Below are 20,877 nucleotides of genomic sequence, written 5' to 3' on the forward strand. Positions count from 1 at the left end.
TCGGTTCCCAAGAGGCAATTATATGGTCATTAGACAAAATTGTCTCTCTAACTTCGTCTTCTCGAAGGACTGGTAAAACCTCATTCCTCATTACTGAACAAGCTGTTGTAATGAATATACTTTTTCGCTTACTATTGATTAGAACATCTTTGGATCCCTTTATTTTACTGGCTTCACAACATCTGTAGTGACAGGCAGGAGATAATATGGAATACATTCCACCACAATATGCACAAGGCTTGAAGTGTGTTGCATCCCTTTCTTCATTCCATATAGGTCTTCTCACAACAATGAGATTATTGTTCATATTGAATGTTTTGCACGTATTGTACATCAGATCATTTTTTGGACGAATTACAATAATAAGTTTTGCTCTCAATCCACTTTTTTGTTTTAGTGTCAAAAATTGATTAACCAAATTTTCTGTTTTATATTTACTTTGTAGATGTCTGTAATGTAAACATGGTTTTTTGATTTTGAATACGAATTAGAGACATTCATTTGTTTATATTCTATATCTGCTGTGTAGTCAGTGTCATCTAAAATATCTGATCTTCCACACTCTGGAAAAAAACAGGTTTGGAAACTCAACTTGCACGATTATTTACTATTAATAATTCAACTCATAACATCCTTTTCTATAGCAGTTCTTTTTGAGTACTTTTTCTTAACATCAGAAATAAAACAATATAATTACCAGTAAGATGTGTGTTTTCTATGACTTCATGATCTATAACTTCAAGAGGTTCATGATCCAGAACAAAAATTGAGAAATATTTTCTACGAAATAACACTGGACTATTTTCAAAATGTTAATCAAGAAGTATGCAGTATCACAATTCGAATGAGGTAAAAATATAATTAACATAATGAATATAATTGTGAGCATTCAGTTATAAATATTGGAGTTTTTAGGGCGGCTTATTGAATTATTTGCCATAGTTACCATTTGGAACATGTACTGACACATTAATTACTATTGAGATACTACATTGCTACTTTTGATATTTCAAATGTCGAAATTTGAAATATTATCTTGAATTACTGATTTATTATCTGGCCAGTAGTCAGGATCTTTAACGGAATCATCACTGTTATTGCAAATGTGATTTATTTCATCTGAAAAAAAATATCTGAACAACCTTATAATCAATTAATCCGTTTGTATATTCATTGACATGACAATTTAAATTCTGCACTTGAAGGAAAATTTTATTGTTACTTTAAAATGTGTGTAAAAGTGAAACATTTTTCAACAAAGCTCAATAACCCTAAAATCTAACTGAAAAGACTTACACTCGATGCATGATTCTCAAATGCAGTTGACATCTTCAGTTTGGTGTTAGGGAAATCAAGAGTTGAAACCCAGTGAACACAAACATATAAATATTACATAAAATCAACGCTTTTCCAGAGAACACGTTATGCAGCTGGTAACCCACATGTAACACACCTGTGCTCTACAATGCAATAACAACTTCATGTATCTGATATGTAACAGTTTCATCAAAATGTTATGTAACAAATATCATATGTTCTGTATCGTCGTCGTATCAACTGCATGTATCTGATACTTAACATTCCAAAATATTATGTAACAGTGTTTCCATCTTCAATCGGGTTTGAAGGCCGTTGTAATTTGGAATTGCATCCTAACATTTCGCCAGCACGAGTGGCTGGCTTCTTCAGAGGTTTATTCATCTTGAAGTTTCACCGATGACTCAAACTTCAAGATGAGTAAACCTCTGAAGAAGCCAGCCACTCGTGCTGGCGAAACTTTAGGATGCAATTCCATATTACGACGGTCTTCAAACCAGATTGAAGATAAAACACTGAAAATTTCGGCTGCGAAAGCCTCAATCGATTTATTATGTAACATGTATAATCAAACGAAATCTTCCTGGTAATACTGAGACTGATTAAATTGAGATATTTGTTCATCTTACTCGAAGGACCTATTACAATTGCTTCCAAAAATCTAACAGGAGAACTTCAATGTAGTGATCATATCAAACGCCTATCCATTCTTATTATAAATAAATTAGGAACCACTTGCAGTAGTGTTCTTGAGGAACTTGTCCAAATAAAAGTCATCCAGGAAAGTTGGTAACTTTCGCTTTGTAAGATTAATATGGAGATATGGTATTTTTTAATCAGTCGAATAATTCTATGATCTGACTGATGATTTCATGGAATCACCAAGAACACTTCATCAATAAAATAAAATAGAGTTGTTTTTCATATTTTTTTATCCAAAATAAAAATGTTTATCGAATAAAACTTAAAATTGAACTTTTCATTCTTAAAGTTCTACAGCAAATTCAAAAATAAAAAACAATATTGAACTTTTCATTCTTAAAGTTCTACAGCACATTCAAAAATAAGTATATTTATCAAGACACGGTGGGCTCTGATTTTTCCCTTTGATGTCTCAATTTACTGAGATGAAACCATTCTGAAATATGCATATACACATCACTCTCTGATAAGGATAAATACTTAGAAATTATCACACCTGGAATAATATTTTTTATTTTTGAAAAAACAAGTTGGATTTCATACAATATCAACAAGTGTGCTGAGAAAAACAATTATATATGCTTCATAGTTACCTATTAATATTCTGATAGACTGCAATTCCTTGATTTTAAACCAGGAACACTGTCTTCCTAAGCCGTTAGTGAAGATTCTCCGCAAAGACCGATTAGTGTGATCTTTGGCATTTCCGCCATCAATGTTTTTGACGAACACAGTCTGAAAGAAATAATAATGATTTACATCATTATCATCTCTCATTCGCAACTTCGAAAGTATTCTTAGAATTGTGTTCCGTGCGGTTAAATTTACGTGTAACGGCAAATTAGTTACTTGAAAACTTAAGATGTCTGTGGTTCGTGCGTGGGAAACGATTCTAAAAATATCTGTGCTAAATGTCAGTGAATTTTTCAAATTTTACTAATATTAAATCCAATAATAGTTCTTATAAATAAAATGATGAAGTTCGTTGATAAATAAAAGTTCAGAAGTTGTGATTTTCACACTGGAAGTTCCTTGTGACTGGAAAACTTTTGATTCGATTTGGAGGTTATGAATTGTTCAAGATTTTCAAAAATGTATTCTTCTTATGGATTGGGAATTATAAATGATATTGTAATACCTCAAAACTGGTACAGCTTCCCTGGATTGGTTTTCCCCTGATTGGAATTTTGAATTCTTCCAGACACTCTAAAATCTCCAGTAAGTATCCTTTCTCGTTATTATTATTTATACTCTGGCTTCTATTGATGGTTTTATATTGATAAGAACATGCAAAACGGCCTTTTCTCTTTCTTTTCCCTTTTTATTTCTAACAGCTCTTTAAAAAAATTCGCGTCCGGACAATTCAAAAGCTTCTCTCTGCTCTCCTTATTGATTCACCCCTGGCAACCAGACAAAATTTTCCTGCCTGCTACTCTTCATGACTATAATTTTGAAATTTCTTCAATTTTGACACTTTTCACTATTCACACATATTATATCTAAGATTTCTGTTACCCAATTTTCACTAATACTAATAATGAATAATTTTGATTACATTTCATCACATTTTGTTTTGAATTTTTCTAATTTTGAATCCAAAATTCATCATTTTTCAGAAGTTAACACCTCCTTTTCAATTTATCAATCTGATTGGCTACTCTTCAGTTGCATCCAAATCATGTACTGAGTGTTCTTACCATTTTTCAGATAAAATTCCTAATGTCAGTGTTAATTGAATTTTTGTTATTAATTTGTAGTGTAAATCTGTTTTATTGTATGTTATTATGTTGTATTAATGTCTTTACTGTTTTCAGTAAAGGCATTAACTAATTAAAATATGAAAATCTTTAACTTTGAAAACAGAATAATCTTATAAAAAAAACTTATCATAACAAAATATATATATATATATATATATATATATATATATATATATATATATATATATATATATATATATATATATGTATATATATATATATATATATATATATATATATATATATATATATATATATATATATATGTATATGTATATATATATATATATATATATATATATATATATATATATAAAATACTGCTACCATTAGTGCATCCGTTCACAACCCATCCTTATTGCGTCCTCCCGAAATCATGCTACAACATTAAAATAGACAACGTATACTTATTGACAGGAAAAAAACTACCAGAAAATCGTTTCAGAGTTGAAAAATAACAATTTTCTAATATACACCATATTTTATAATTTACACACCTTATTAACTCTTTACATAGTTATAATTTTGTTGAGCCCTTGTTGGTGTATATTATACACTATTACTTCCATGCAACGTTGCCAAATTCAAATATGTTGTTTCAGTGCCATTATGAGGTTTGTGACCTGAAACAATTAATTTTGACAATTTTAACACTTTCCGATAATTTTACTACTTCCTAGTTAGATTTTCATTCTGCACTGAATGGTGGCCCATATCATGACATGTTTTTAAAGTTGATTTGTATACACATTTCTTAAAAACTATATGAAGAGAAATTTTGCTAACATTTTCTTTTTTATTGAAATAATAATTCATTTTCTGATACTTATTATAAAGGGTACAACAGGAATAATTAATGTTTTCCCGAAAAATTTACTTACAATAAAATTAAAGGTTTGTATATGTTGCTTGATTTTAAATAATGAAATGTGATTGTGCCTATTGCCATCATGTGTTGTGTTACAATTTATTAGTGTTATATTTTTCTACATAATTCTTTTTTATTTTGATGTAAAAACCAGAAAATATAAACATTTTACTCTCGTATTAATATTTTTCAATGCCATATTTTATTTAAATAAAGACGCTCCCTCCCCAATTTGATTTAATAAAATATAATCAAATTAAAAAACCAATTTATTTTTCACTTCATTTGAGTATTTTCAGATATCAAGATAATTGACCTAATATACTAATTAACTAAAACACAGCTTACACAAAAGTAAAATAAACCTTCATGTCTTTTTATATGCAATATTCGTTTGTTATTTTTGTTTTCGAATATATTCATTTTGTATAAACACTTTGATTTTGAGCCAATTTTTGTTTTCAAGTAAATATTTATATTGTTCTTTAAGCTGTTCACATTCTATACGTTTAGGAGGAGTTTTTGTTCTGATATGAGCTTTAAAAAACGCTCTAACAATTTCTTTTTGTTTGCTAGTCCACGGAACAAGTGTGCGCTGTTTTCTTTTTTTAGGCAATACTAATGATGTGACATCAGAAATATTTTTACAATAGAGGTTGAAGAGTTTTGGGGTAGACATTCATCATCTGTATCGCTGCTTTCACTTTCCTCCTGATCACTTAATAAGTTTTGTTCCATATTAATGTCAATTTCATCCAATGACTTTCCTTGTAATTGGTTTGCACCACTCTTTTCCATAATCAATAATAATTTGGAGATCTTGGCCGTCTGAAATACATCATCGGGTAACCTATATGAATTTCTATGAACTCCAGGTGTATGTCCCACGAAGGTGGTCAATTGTTCAATTTCTTGATCGGATAAATTGAAAAGTTGGGAAAGTGTAGCAAGGTGTTTTCGCAAACGTGTTGATGTTATTAAAGATGGGTTTTTGGCCCCGCAATTTTTTGCATATTTATTCAAAGTTTTGTAACTAATGAATTAATTCGTAGAATTTCCTCTAGCGAATAGATATACATTATCTTTAGGGACATAAATAACGGCCGATTTCATAAAGAAACATAAAGGTTACTTTAACTTTAAATGATACTTTAATAAATATTTTTGATTTCATAACCAAGTTAAAGTGTCCTTTAAGCCAAAAACGTCCTTCAAAGTTAAAGTGTCGATTTCTCAACTTCGACTCGCTAAAGTGTCATTTAACTACAACATAACCTCAATTTTAATAATTGTTATTTGTTGTGCTACTCGCTACGTTTGCTAGATTTGTGTTCGTTTAGCCATAATAATCATATAAATATGAATAATTTTGAAACGTCTAGCTCAAGTTCATCTGATGAAGAATTTATTTATACTAGAAAACCAAAAGTGTATAGGAAAAGAACAGGCTGCTTCGAAAAATATGATGAGCTTGACTTTTACCAACGTTTTCGCTTAAAAAAACAAACTTTTTTGTATCTACTAGATGAAATAGAAGAGCAAATTGAGTTACCTACTAATAAGTAAGTTGTAAAATTTTTAATAATAACAGAATTATAAAAAAATTAATTTATTTTTTTAGAGGTGGGTGCATTAAACCATTACAACAATTACTGTTGACTTTAAGATTCTACGCATCAGGAAATATGCAAATAATCGTATCAGATTTTATGGGAGTGTCTAGAAGTTCAGCTAGCAGGATTATCAAAAAGGTGTCTATTGCTATTGCCTCACTAGCCCGACAACACATTCGCCTGTATGAAAATAAAAGAGAATTGGAAGAAGCAGTTGAAAAATTTTATGAAATAGCTTCATTTCCCAAGACCATTAGAGCAATTGATTGCACATTAGTTAAAATTGATTCTCCCGGTGGAAATGATGCAGAAATATTCAGATGTAGAAAATCTTATTTTGCGTTAAATGTTTAGACAGTAAGCGATGCTAAATTGAAAATGAGAGATATTGTTGTGAGATGGCCAGGATCGGTGCATGACCAAACAATTTTTAATAATAGCAGTTTAAAGCAAAAATTTGAAAATGGTGTATTTGGTCAGTATATGCTAATTGGTGACAGTGGATATTCTCTAAAGCCATATCTTATGACTGAGTTACAACAAACTAGAACACCTGCTGAAAATTTATACAATGAGTCTATAATAAGGACTCGAAATGTAGTAGAGCGTCAATACGGTTTATGGAAAAGACGATTTCCCGTTTTGAGGTTTGGCATGAGACTAAAACTAGAAACCACAATGGCGGTAATAGTCGCAACTGCAGTTCTTCATAACATTGCAATTGATATGAATGATAACTTTACTGAAGAAGATGAAATAGAGGAAGACGATGAGGATGTATTACCCCCCCATGGAAAATAATCCAAATATAGCAGAAAATATAAGGAATTTGATAATTAATGAACATTTTGCTAGATTGTAAATACTAATAATAATTAAAAATCAGTTTTATGAAACATTCAATTTATTTATTTTTTTTTTTTTATTTTAATTTTATTTCTAAATCCAATAAAGTCATTTTTTTTAAATGTTCTTCTTCTTCTCTCTCCCTTCTCCTTGCTCTCTCCTTCTCCTCTGCTTCTACCGTTTTTTCAAGAAGCTCCTTTTTCTTTTTATAATAATCTTTTTTTGCATTATATAACGGGTTTATTTTGGTTGGGTGTAGTTTTCCGTTGGCTTTTCTTTTTAAATTATTAGGTGCATAACTACTCCAATCGATTTTTTTCTTAATATGCGTTTGCTGGGAACAGACAAGAGTTATATAATAAAAATTATAACTGTACCACATACAATTCAAAACTCACTTCTTTACTAGACATGCTCCCCAAGGGTGTCACTGATCTAGGAGGTGATATCTGGTTCTCCTCCAATACAATTTCTTCAGTAAATTCAGGCACTATCTAAAAGCAAATGTAGTATTACATTTTTTGAGGTCCTAACTTAAATATAAGCTTTAATCAGCATAGCAAATTAAAAGGTTTGGGAAAAAAAGTTTTTGGCTTTCTACTACTCCATCATGATACAAAAAAAATGTAGGTATCTTCTAAAAAAAGGAAGGAAGTAATCAATTTGAAAATAAGTAACTCTATACATAGATGTGTAGATCATGCGAAGAAACAATTTTCAGGCACATACTGGAAGGCAGCCCTCCTGAAATAGCTACTTTCATATGAACATTGAATTACACGGTAGAAAAAAATTCTTTCGAAACAAATACTTTTATATGAATACTGAATTATACAGAAGATACTTTGTAATGTAATTCAATGTTTATATGAAAATAACTGGTTCAGGAGGACTTCCTTCCAGTTTGTATCTGAAAGTTGTTTCTTTGCATGATGTACACATCCACGTATAGAGTTACTTATTTTCAAATTGATTACTTCCTTCCTTTCTTTGGAAGATTCCCACATTTTTTTGTATCAAGAAGGAGTAGTAGAAAGCCAAAAAATTTCTTTCCCAAAAATTAACCACTCCTAAATATATAAACCCTTCAATTCAAAATAAAAGGTCTTTCCGAACTATGGATTAGTAGTGAAAAAAATCTATAACTTACTGATTGCGTAGAAATCTCTGACATTTCATCTTTCGCTTTTCCTGCTGCAATTATTGTCATTTCTGAATCCTGTAATAATGTATTCAGAATAATTAATATTATACAAGTATGTTCCCAAGAGAAAAAATAACAAATTTATCTTGACAACTATAAACAGGTTACTAATATATTATCATTTAAAAAACGGTATATTTACTCACAACAAATTGTTGAAGATATTCTTTTAGAAGTTCTTCCTTTAACACTGAAGATGATGCATCCATTCCAAGATCCTATAATATCACAAAGAAACTTGGAAAATAATCAAAGATATCACAAACATAGATGCAAATAGAAATAATGTAGAAAGCACAACAATCAATAAAGGAAATGGTGAAACCGTAAGTTGTAATGAAGAAAAAGCTAATCTGTTCAATAACTTTTTTCATAGTGTAGGTGCAAACATGGCAAAAAAAATTGAAAAATGTGACCTACCCAAAAACTTTTTAAATGATACCAAGGTAGCATCCTCCTTATTTTTCGAACCAGTGACAGGAAATGAAATAATATGTCTAATTTCTAAGTTAAAAAACTATAGTGCACCAGGTCCTGACGAAATAACTAGCAAACTGATAAAACATATACATCAATACCTATTGAAACCACTAGTTCATTTGATTAACTTGTGTTACAAAAAGGGTAATGTACCGTCTCAGTGGAAAGTTAGTAGAATAACTCCAGTCTTTAAATCTGGAAGTCGAAGTGAAATATGCAATTACCGACCAATTTCTGTCATCAATAATTTTGCGAAACTATTCGAGCAATCTGTCAAAAATCGAATAATGGATTTCTTTAGTAAACATCAGGTAATAATACAACAACAATTCGGGTTCATAAACAAATCGAATACAGAAAATGCCGTGCTCGACTTCGTAGAACAAACAGTAGGGGCCTTGGACAAGTCTTCGAAATGTCTTGCGGTATTTATGGACTTGGCAAAGGCGTTCGATACTGTGTCACATGAAATTCTACTCCAAAAATTGTGTAATTATGGTATTAGAGGTCATGCTCTGCAACTAATGCAGAATTATTTAAAAGAACGGACTCAAACTGTTAAAATTGGTAGCAAGCTCAGTACAACATTACAAATCAATGTTGGTATACCCCAGGGTACAGTACTTGGCCCGATTCTTTTTCTTGTTTACATAAACGCAATTACACAAATTAATGAATTTCACGGTCATATAGTGTGTTATGCTGATGATACGGCCTTGATCTTTACTGGTGAAAGTTGGGATACAGTCTATGAAACTGCTGAAATCAATGTGAGAAAAATTCTTCTTTGGCTGAATAATAATCTATTGAGTCTAAATGTGAATAAAACAAAATTTATGGCTTTTTCACTAAATTCAGATGATCAGCCGCATATTAATGAACTGAAATTACACAAAATGACCTGCACAAAAAATTACAATTGTAAATGCCCGATAATAGAAAAAACTGTATCCATTAAATATTTGGGTGTTGTTATTGATCAACATATGAGATGGGACAAACAAATTTCATATGTAATACAAAGGATGAGGCTACTCATGCGTAAATTTTATAGTCTCAGAGATATTCTTTCTAAAAAAAACTTATTATTAATATATCAGTCTTTGGCAGAATCCATTATAAGATATTGCATGACATCATGGGGGGGTACTTTCGACAACCACATTAACAGCTTACAAATAACACAGAACTCAATTTTGAAAATAATTTTGAAAAAAAATAGACGATTTTCAACGGATCATTTATATCAAGAGACTAAATTACTAAACGTAAGATCATTATACAGTTACCGGTGTCTAATATGGATGTTCCCGAAATTTAGTAATTACTCAACACATATAACGGTAAGAACTAGAGCAATCGAGAATTTAAATATCAAAATACCTCTATACAAGAAAGCCATACACAAAGATTCGTGTTTTATTATGGTCCGAAATTATACAACATACTCCCAGTAGAATTGAAAATTATCAAAGGAATTAATAAATTCAAACAAAAGCTCAAACAATTCATAATCGAAAACCCTCAAAAATTTGACATATACTGAAAGGAATAAAAAAGAATTTTACACATTGAATAGCAATTCCTATACCATTTGTATATTGTTTTTTTTTTGTTTTTGTTTCCTCAGAGTTTGAAAAAAAAATGTTCATTTTATTTTTTTCTCTTTCTCACTAATCGTATTACCATGAATTATTAAAATATTATCATATTTTTTTATTATTTTATAAAATGTACTTACTGAGCTCTTATCTTGGTGAGTAACAGATCACAATACAGGCATTTCAATGTCTAGGTGAAAGTTACTCATTCAAGATAATTGATATTTATTAATTATGTATGTCATACAACAAATTGTATATTACCATGGAATAAATAAATTTGATTTGAATTTGAATTAATATTTAATTGTATTGCCCTAACCAATACAGATAAAATCATGAAAGAAATAATGTTTTTAACCATTAACCAAATTTTAGTTTGGTAACTGTTAAAACAAAATTATTTGGTTATAAAAAAATATAATTACATTTATGAAATCGCTATCCAAGCTGTTATTCAAACCCACCACCGTTTTCATATTTATTATATTTAGGGTTGCTTCTGTTACAGGATCTAAATCAAGTTTTATTGCGGTACCACCCCCTGTTCCCGTCATATATGATTTTTGTTTCGCCATATCCTTTCTAGCTTTTGTTTTCAGATGATCAAATTTTGCTTTAATCTGAGATATACTTCTCACTTGTATATTTCTGGAGTTGAAGCTGGAAAGTACTTTGCGCCATGCCTCTTCCTAAAATCATATTTAAATTTATTTATATTGAGGTATCTAACTACATATATATATATAATATATATATATATACATATATATATATATATATATATATAGTTTTAATTTATTATTTCAAGCTCACACCCTTCACCCTTGATGAAGTAAAATTAGTGTTATGATTATATTAACATGTATTCCACAATAAATAAAATACACACAAAAAATTGCTTGTACTTATACTACATACCTTTTCTGCATTAGTTACTTTATTAGTAGTTTTGCATTCTAAAATATGCTTGAATTTTTCAATTTCTTGCATTGAATTCATTTCTTCCTCCCGAGAAAAATTTGACGAGCGAACTTTCTTATTATTATTTAACATTTCCATTTCTGTCCAAATAAATCGTCCTCACAAATACAAATAACAAAAACATCAAACACCACAACTCTTAACCTTACTTATTCAAACACGGAACTTAAATACTCGCCAAATATGACAAATCTTGTCAAAATCCATGAATTCCAGGTTAACCAACATCTTAAAAATTACTTAAAAGATACTTTATGGAAAGGGCACTTTAATATTAATTATGAAACCAAATGACGGCAACAGCTACTTTAAAGGGGACTTTAGTGTAAAGTCTCCTTTCGGTAAAGTGGACTTTAGATATTGATTATGAAATCGGTCGTAAGACAGGCACCTCTCTTTCCTTTTATAACCACCTTTTTATTGTTTTCAACAAAATTTGTTCTGCAGAAGATACAACTTTATTAAATTCTTCGTATTCTGTTTTTTCTGTACACTTATTCAGGTCAGTATCCAAGAACATCCTTTGTAGTTCACCTGAGCGTTTCCTGTTTAACAATATAACTCGACAGTATACAGATTCCATCTGAGTATCAAACGCAGATGGATTGTTATTTTCTTTTAAATCATTCAGTGACTTCTCAGCCACATTTAATAAATGTTGTTTTAGCAATTTCAGGTCACTTGCCAGTGGTACTATTGTTATTTTATTCCATCGATTAAGATGTAAATTATTGGCTGCTGTTGTAGAAACTTCGAAACACCAATTTGATTTGAATTGAAAAACTAGGGTTTTTAACTTTGCCTCGGTTTCTGCACTAGAAATCGTTAGGTGGTCGGAGTTTTTTTTATAAGCATTGGCGATGGCGATTTCACAACACTGTTTCAATGATGTTGCAATGTTCATAGCAATAGTGGGGGAAGTATATGTTTCTTTTTGAATATCGTATTTTCCAATATGTTTTGCTGTTTCCACAAAGTAATCAAAGCATTCTGGGCGCAGAAAACATGCTGGTAATAGAAGGTTCATGTTTTCGCATCGCCATCAAAACTTTGGCGAGTTCTCCCATTTTACGTGAGGTCACAGCAATGAAGTGCTTTTCTCGGTGAGTATTAAGATATCTTGAGCCAAATGCACAGGTTAGTGAATCATTTTAAGCTTCTAGTGAAATTTTATCGGCACGCATGTACGGAAATACTTTTTGTTTAAGGCGCGAATCCACTCTGGAATTATTAACCCTTCTTGCTTGACCGACACCCTGAGTATTGTTTATAGCACTGTTAATATTGCATTTTTTCTGTGGCGGTATAAAATTTTTTACGAAAAAAAGCCCAAACAATTGTCACATGGTAAAGTTATTTTATTTTGAATATATGACTCCCTCGCTACTTTAAAACGTCCTTTGTTATACCCGCTTGCCAAAAAGTTTCCTTTTCTTCGAAGCTTATCCAGTAAATTTCGTCTCTTTTTACTCTTGGTGGGTTTCGAGAGTATTTCTTGTACTGCCATTTACGTCGAATAATTTCGCTGAATATGTCTCACGAAGTTTTGCACTATAGTTTCGCAATAATAACAGTAGTCTGGTTTGCTTTTATAAGGAGGTTTAATAGTAGAGGGATTCATGTTGAACAGGTTTGTATCAACAATGCCTTTTTCATTATTTTCGGGAGAATCAATCATCAAATTATTTTTTCTGGAAGAAGTTCTTCGAGGTCTCAAAGCAGGAGTAGTAGAACTCTACAAAGAAGAAAATAATGAAAAAATGCATAAAAGTGTTTCATTAAATTTGAACCAATAGTTAACTTTTTTTAACAAAGTATTAGGTATTATAATATTATTAACTGACAGCAAAAACATTTGATAGGGCTAAAAACTTTTGTTAGTTTTGTAAATGAAAAATTATTCATAAATGGTAAGAAATCAACCATATAGTTCAGAGAGATAGGTATTATGAATCTGCAAAGAATGAATTGAATCTGAATATAGTATTTCGCCGAAGTTGAGTTTTCAAAAAATTACACAATGGTTAATTAAGTAATTTGTTTCCAATCTCTGTTTTTATAAATTACAACATAAAAGTTTTAATAATTGATATATAATTTTTTCACTTCACTGAGCTCTTCTTATATATGTACTCGATAAAGAAATAAAATTTCCAATAAATGTTATTGAATTTTCTTTACCCAGTAATGTTTTGTTATTACTGTTTTTGCATCTTACAAAAGTATCAATTAACGTTGGGAAAAAATGTTAGGAAATTGTTTATTAATAAATAGACTATTTTGGGATTTTGCAAATTTTTTTCACCATTTTGGTGCATGGATGAAATAATGATTTGAAATATTTTTTTCTCAAAGAATTTTTTATTTGTTTATATTGATTTTATCACGTTTCAATTGTTTTGAAAACTAGTTGGGAAATTATCATACTAATAAATATAATAATTGACATTATTCAATGGAATAAGCAACAATATATTTATTTAAATAATCACATTGTTTATTATTATAATACTTTGTTATAAACAAATAATAACAAACTTCATACTTTGTTTTTTGAAAACAACCATATATAACAAAGTACATAGAAAAAGATTTATATTCATAAAATATTATAATGTGCTGTAGAAAATACAAACAATTTTACAGCACCTCATAGTATTATATAATTATGAATTTTTTTCTATACTTTTGTTATTGTATATGATTGTTTGTGTAATATTTTGTAGTTTTCGAAAAAAATAGTTTATCATTGTTTATATAATTGTTTTGTTAATATACAATGGAAATATTAAAAAAAAATTAATAATCCATTGAAAATTGTCAAATATGATTTTTTGAAATGAAATAATTTTCTAACTTATCATTTAAAAAATTTAAATATGAAAAAACCATTATAAACATTTAAAAATTCATTGAAGAAAAAGTTTTTTTGAAAAATCATTTCATCCATGCAACAAAATGGTAAAAAGCAAGTTTTAATAATCCAAAAATAGTCTATTTGTTTATAAAGAATTTCTTAACAAATGACGTATTTTTACTCAATGTTAATTAATATCTTCATCAGGTGCAAGAATAGTAATAATAAAACATAACATTTGAAATAAAATTTTTTGTTGATTAAAAAAAAATTACAAATAACAATATAATAAATTTGTTTTGTGTAACTTCATCAGGTGCATACACAAGAAGAGCTCCATGAAAGGGAAAATTTATATAAGAGTTATCAAAACTTTTATATCGTAATTTATAAAAATAGATATTGGGGAAAAATTTGTTGATTCAACAATTAATTGTGTAACCTATTTTATTCGCCAAAAATTTTTTCTTTCAAATGTTTAGATTACACTATGATCCATTCAATTCTTTCATTTTCAATTATTTTAGGTTATATACCGGCTTTTGCGACGGTGCGCCTATGTCGTAACGATCTTGCGAGCCCTATTTTCAGTATTATAAATAAATTATAAGTAATAGAGATAGAGTTCCGCGAGTTTGAATTTTTTGTTGGAAATTTCCTCCTCTTTCAAGATCTTTTTCTTTAATTTTTCCAAATACTATCAGTTTTTGAGTAATTAACGAAAAACTAAACGTCTTTTTTCATTTTTTAATTCATATTTATTCATTTATTTTGTTAATAACAATTGCAATTTTTCATGTGCTAAAAATTCATTGAAAAAATTTTTTTAACTTCATTTCGAATCGATTGAGTTATCGCACAAATTTTTAGGAACTTTGTCTATTTAATACGTTTTTGAACTTGCTGATTAGACTAAAAAAATAATCGTTTTCAAGAAAACTTTACTCAAAAGAGTTTTGTCATGCCTAACAAATAATAATAAGAGAACGTTCAGTCAAAGTAACATTAACCCTTTCGCTCACGACTTTTTGTTCTTGGAAAGAAAAATCTGAAATTTGGCATTTATTACAAACGATTTTTTTGAAAAATTTTGGTATTAGCAGTTTTTTTTTTTATTTTTGTCAGTTTATGAGTTATGACATGTATTCAAATGAATACATTATGAATGGTAGGTAAAATGGAAAATATTTTTTTTATATTTTCATTCAAAGGTTATTGATAGGAGAATAATATTCAATACAGATTATTTTGAGTTATCATCGAATTTATTTTATATGATATCGCATAAAACAATTTTTATGTTTGGAAAGACATAAATGAATTTCACACTTCACACACATAACGCGACTTTGCCCTTTGCATTCAGGATTTTTACACCTGGATGCATAAGATTTTCCATCGATAGACGGGAAATGTCCAATGTTATCAAATCTCACATCTGAGATTGGTCGGGTTTCAGTTCTAGGTCGTTTTGACGTAGTTGGGGTCGAACTACGGGAATTCAGCTCTGAGGATGGTCGACCTTTTCTTTTCATTACAGGCTTATCAGCTTTTATTGGTGCCTCTGCTACATATGCTCTGAAGGCCAAGAGATCCAAAATATCTTGTTTTGGAATTCCGAGAAGCTTGGCGTTCCTTGTATATTCTAACCACCCGTTGGCACATGCGAGATCAATACCATGCGTGAACATTCTGAGTGTCCACTTTTTAGACCTTATGAAAGTTCGATAGATGGTGATTAGAAAATCCAATTTGTCAACTCCACCCATAGCTGAATTATAATTCTGAACAACCTCTGGTCTAGAAACATCAATATATTTTTTTTGGGACCTATCCCATCGTTGACAAATATCTGGAGTTCCAACTCCTAAATAATTTGATGCTAAGACGACACTTTTGTTGTCATACCATTTTGTCAAAATCACTTCGCCGTCCTTACTAATAAGTTCTTCAACAGAACCTCGACCCTTTGCCTTCATTATTTTATCACTAGAAAAAAGTGGCTTGTGAAATCTGTCAACACGGGCTGTGCAACAGGCATAGATTTGTTTGTTGCGAAGATATTGCAGAACATTGTAATTTGAAAAATAGTTATCAAAATACAATTGACACTATGTTCAGTGATTCTCTCTGCCAATGTTGATATGACAGCCCCCCCTAGGCCAAAATAGTCAAGGTGATCTTTCTTGAACGGGGTTGTAGAACCTTGGTATATAATGAAATCGTACATGATTCCGCTGCGACCACATAGAGCGAAGATTTTGATTCCCCATTTGGTAGGTTTATTTTTTATATATTGTTTGACATTGAGGTTGCCTTTGAAAGGGACCATCTGCTCATCTATGCACAATTGTGACTCCAAAGGCAGTGACAGGCATCTTTTCCTAATTGAATCATACAAAGGTCTAACTTTCCACATTCTATCCTCATTTCCAGCATTATTTTCCTGTGTATCGACGAAGTGAATATTTTGACGTAATTTGTAGAATCGATTCACGGGCATACTATTGGCAATGTTGGGAATTTGTAGTTGTGAGTTCCAGTAACATTTTATACGTGGGTAATGTAAATTTCCCATCAGTATATAAATTCCCACGAAAGTTTTCATTTCCTCTACCGTTGTATGACAAAATCTGGTAGCTTGCTGTACTGCATAGAGATTAGTATTCTCAGCCATCATTTCAAAAAGCTCCTGAGTGAAATACTGACTGAAAAAATAAGTGGGCTTTTCAAGTCTACAATTTCTGGGATGGAATCCTCATGCCATTTTATTTCCGGTGCAAAATAGGTGAGTCCAGTTCTCCAGCTTATGTCTGCCTTCATGGTCAACTCATTATTTTTCATGAAATTTTCAATCCTAAGTTCCTTTTCAGACATACCCTTCTTTTTGATTTTTTTATTTCCTGCAGAAGTACTCGGCGTACTTGGCTGAATGGCACTCGTGGATGGTTCTATATCTGGCTCCTCCTGACTTCCGGGTGTGCTCTCGTCTTCAGGAAAATCCTCGACGACTTCTTCGTCATTCTCAATATCAAAAATGTCTTCACCCTCACTCCCCTCATTCCAACCATCATCACCATCCTCATCGCTGAGGAATTCGATGTCAGAAAGGCCACTTTCCATCAATTCCAACAATTCCTCATTACTCAAAGGATTCCTCATATGACGTTTTGAACTCTAAAATACAGAATGATAATGATTTCTGAAAAGGTAATATAGAGTTAGATAATATTTACCATTATTTCCCCAACCTTCGGTTCACTCTGTATTCAATTGAATACGTCAAATCAAAATAATTATCACGCAGCACTTTTTCAAATTTCTGCAATTTCAAGTATTCTCATCAACTGGCCTATGTTTTGTCTATAAATCAAAACAATCAACAACCTGTTTTCTTTATTTGTATCAGGTTTTGACGTACATAATTGACGGCTGTTCAGTACGGAATCTGTTCGTCCGTGGAACTCCGTGAATAGATTTTGCTCTTAGTTGAACTATTGGGTTTTAGATGGTAGCACATCGTACATATCGAATATAAAGAATGTTTAATTGAATACATCATGAACTGACGTGATGATAATGTCGTATCTACTCAGAAAAAAATTATGAATTCAATGTATTCAATTGAATACAGTATGAATCACCTCTAAATATACACATATATACACATACATATATACACACATATACAAGTAAGCATTGATGCCCTCAAATTAACTAAACATTTTACATCATTCACATAATTTAATCTAAATAAAATTTCGTCCACTGTGAATTTGATTGTTTGTGAGATTGTCAATTAAAAAATCTTGGTAACTGTAATAGCCTCTTTCTAAAAGCATAGTTTTAACATAATCATGGAATACCTTGTCACTTGTATTTTTTTAACTTCATTTGGCAGCTTATTGAAGCACGTAATGGCATTATACTGAGGGGATTTTTTATAGCTTGTCATGAGATGCTGTGGGATTTTTAGAAGATCACCGTTTCTTGTATTATGACTGTGATCTGAAGCAGTCTTATCATATAATTTATTGTTTTGTCTAACAAATGAAATACATTTAAAAATGAAGATGGAAGGGGCTGTCAATATTTTTTTGTCTATAAAGACTGGCCGGCAGCTATCCCGGAAATTCATATTGAAGATTAGCCTTATGATGCGTTTTTGTGCTATGAAGACTCTGGAAAAATCCCTTGCTCTGCCCCAAGCCATAATATTAAGACTTATATGAGGGTAGGCCATGGCATAATATATGCTGAGTTTCATCCAAACAGGATTTCAGCTGTTTTATGGCATAATAAGCTCTATTTAACTTAGCACATATAAGTCCACCTGTCTTTCCCAATTTAGATTGGCGTCTAGGAACGTCCCTAAAAATTTCATTTCTTCAGAAGTTTTAATGTCATAACTAGAGTGTCGACCAATTGGAATATTTCTTCTGAAGTGAAAGTTAACACTGATCGATTTAGAAGTATTTAGAATGAGCTTATTTCTTTGGCACCAGGTACTGAACTGATCAATAATATGTTCAGATTTGCTGATGAGTTGCTCAGCATTATTGCCTGCTATGGTTATCGTTGTATCATCAGCAAACATTGTGACGTAGCCTCCCTTTATATGTTGAGGAAGATCATTAACATAGAGAAGAAACAGTAGAGGTCCTAGAACAGAGCCCTGTGGCACCCCGAGTTTTACCGTCTTTGACTCAGATGTAACTTCATTGCAGGTTACAACCATTTCTCTGTTTGTCATATAGGATTGTATCCAATTTATTATATTTCATGGAAACCCGAACAATGACAGTTTTTTTATGAGAAATTCCGCGCATACTGTATCAAACGCTTTTGATAGATCGAAAAATAGTGAGATCACATAATTTTTTTTATCAATCTCTGTGTAAATATAATTCAGAAGATGATAGGAAGCTGTTTCTATAGATTTATTTTTCCTGAAACCATGCTGAGACATACATAACAGCCTATTTGATTCCAAATGATCCATAACCCTACGTGCTACAACTTTTTCAAATAATTTAGATATCGAGCATAACAAAGATATTTGCCTATAGTTGTCCCTTTCTGTGGGGTTTCCTTTTTTATATACAGGTATAACGAGTGATTTTTTCAGAACTTCTGGAAAGTATCCTTGTATAAGTGATTGATCCATTAAGTAAGTTAAAGGAACAACAATAGATGGTAATATTTTCTTAATTGTTATAATTGATAGTTCATCACAGCCTGCCGTTTTTTTGTTTTTCATTTCTGATAGGACATTCGATATCTCATATTCCGTAACCGGATAGGATTGGAACGGTTCAATAATGGTAATATTTTCAGTAAATGAATGAATAACTTTACAATTAAAAAAGTAAGAAAGTTCTTCCCCATAAACATAAAGTTTAAAAACTCTATGTTTATGTTTGAAAACTCGTATGTTTATTTAAAATTTATCACAAAATAATTTAAGATTAAATGGTGAAATAAAAAAAATATTAACTTGTTGTCATCTTGATCAGAAATAAATGATAATCCACTTTCGGATTGAAAAGAGTTATCTAGTTTGTTAGATATCATTATCATTATTGGCCTGAAAACATAATATAGGTTAACCTGACAATTGTGAATTTGAATGAAAATCAATTCTTTCCATGAAAATAGGTACCTCATGTTGATCCAGGAGATATTCTCTAACAGGGATATCTGAAGACAAATTTGGTGGCTTAATTTGGATAATTTGTTGAATTATTACCCTATTTTCTGTTTTATTATTTTCCAGTTGTCCACATGCACTCTGATAACTCATAGCAAGTGACATCTGAAAATTATAATTGTCTGTATTGAGAAGTTGACTGAAAAGTGCAAAATCTATGTATATTGTTCTAAAAATTTCAATAATAATTAACTGATGATTGTTTTCACTGTCAAAAAAGGTAATAATGAATTAAACTCACCTCTTGGTAATTCTGATGACATTCTTTAGGATCGCCTTGGTCATTCTCATCTTGTGAGTTCATAGGCTGAAAGTGTTAAGTCTTTAAATTAGAGATGGAATTGGCCGTTACTTGATGAAAATCCATGATAAATGTATTCAAAAAACACACTTCACAAATCTCACTTTAAAGTGTGATTTTTTAATAAGTCTTTAAAATTGTTTGAAATAATTTTCTTATATTTCTTGAAGTAGTTCTTAAATACAATGTCTCATCATTCCTTTTCCTTCATTCGTTATATTATTAGGTGATAATGAAGTGGAAAACCCTCTGTTACAAAACCAATTTTTTTTTCGTTTCATCTTCCAAAATTCAACAGTATTGTCTGAACCTTAAAGAATTTATAGTGCAATAAAGCGAGGCAAAAATATATCGAACAAAAAAAATTACTGAAAATTATTTTACTGTCTCGATATTGAAATATGTAAATATGTATTGAGATATGTAAAAATCAGCGTTTCATAATGAAAATAGCAAAACTTTTTGGTTACTTGCATTACAGACAAAAATAGTATTTTATCAATTTTTTAAATAATGTGAAAAAATCAAATGTACAAATTTATGTAACAGTAAGTATAGACATAGGTATTCTGATTTTGACACCTACCTAAAAACGTTATCTCAGTAAAATACTCATTAAAATAATAACTGTTAT

At 30.4% G+C, this 20,877-nt stretch overlaps 2 protein-coding genes across 2 annotated transcripts; both read right to left on the reverse strand.

Annotated features, from left to right (window-relative positions):
* Nucleotides 1-7,989: 7,989 nt before the first annotated feature.
* LOC141482392 (nuclear apoptosis-inducing factor 1-like) lies at nt 7,990-13,176 on the reverse strand. The gene is made up of 5 exons (XM_074175541.1): nt 11,313-13,176; nt 10,820-11,083; nt 8,457-8,528; nt 8,257-8,325; nt 7,990-8,016 (listed from the first exon to the last, which is right to left on the reverse strand). Exons 1-5 carry the CDS (start codon nt 11,451-11,453, stop codon nt 7,990-7,992), a joined length of 573 nt encoding a protein of 190 aa, XP_074031642.1. The 5' UTR covers nt 11,454-13,176.
* A 1,959-nt stretch (nt 13,177-15,135) lies between these two features.
* Nucleotides 15,136-20,605, reverse strand: LOC111503899 (piggyBac transposable element-derived protein 3). Its single transcript, XM_074177642.1, is given in 3 exon segments — nt 15,136-16,342; nt 16,345-16,953; nt 16,956-20,605. Coding segments are annotated over 3 exon segments (1,893 nt in total). The 5' UTR covers nt 17,395-20,605; the 3' UTR covers nt 15,136-15,497.
* Nucleotides 20,606-20,877: the final 272 nt, after the last annotated feature.

This window comes from Leptinotarsa decemlineata, unplaced genomic scaffold (assembly GCF_025532065.1).
Source record: "Leptinotarsa decemlineata unplaced genomic scaffold, Ldec_3_MD MMD2_P_RNA_scaffold_14, whole genome shotgun sequence".
NCBI classification, from domain to species: Eukaryota; Metazoa; Arthropoda; class Insecta; order Coleoptera; family Chrysomelidae; genus Leptinotarsa; species Leptinotarsa decemlineata.

Coding starts and splice junctions, on each gene's coding strand:
- LOC141482392 (XM_074175541.1), bottom strand. CDS start 11,453: ATGGAAATGTTAAATAATAATAAGAAAGTTCGCTCGTCAAATTTTTCT. Junction 11,084..11,312: donor AAGTAACTAATGCAGAAAAG/GTATGTAGTATA, acceptor ATATGATTTTAG/GAAGAGGCATGGCGCAAAGT. Junction 8,017..8,256: donor CAGAGATTTCTACGCAATCA/GTAAGTTATAGA, acceptor AACAACTTTCAG/ATACAAACTGGAAGGAAGTC.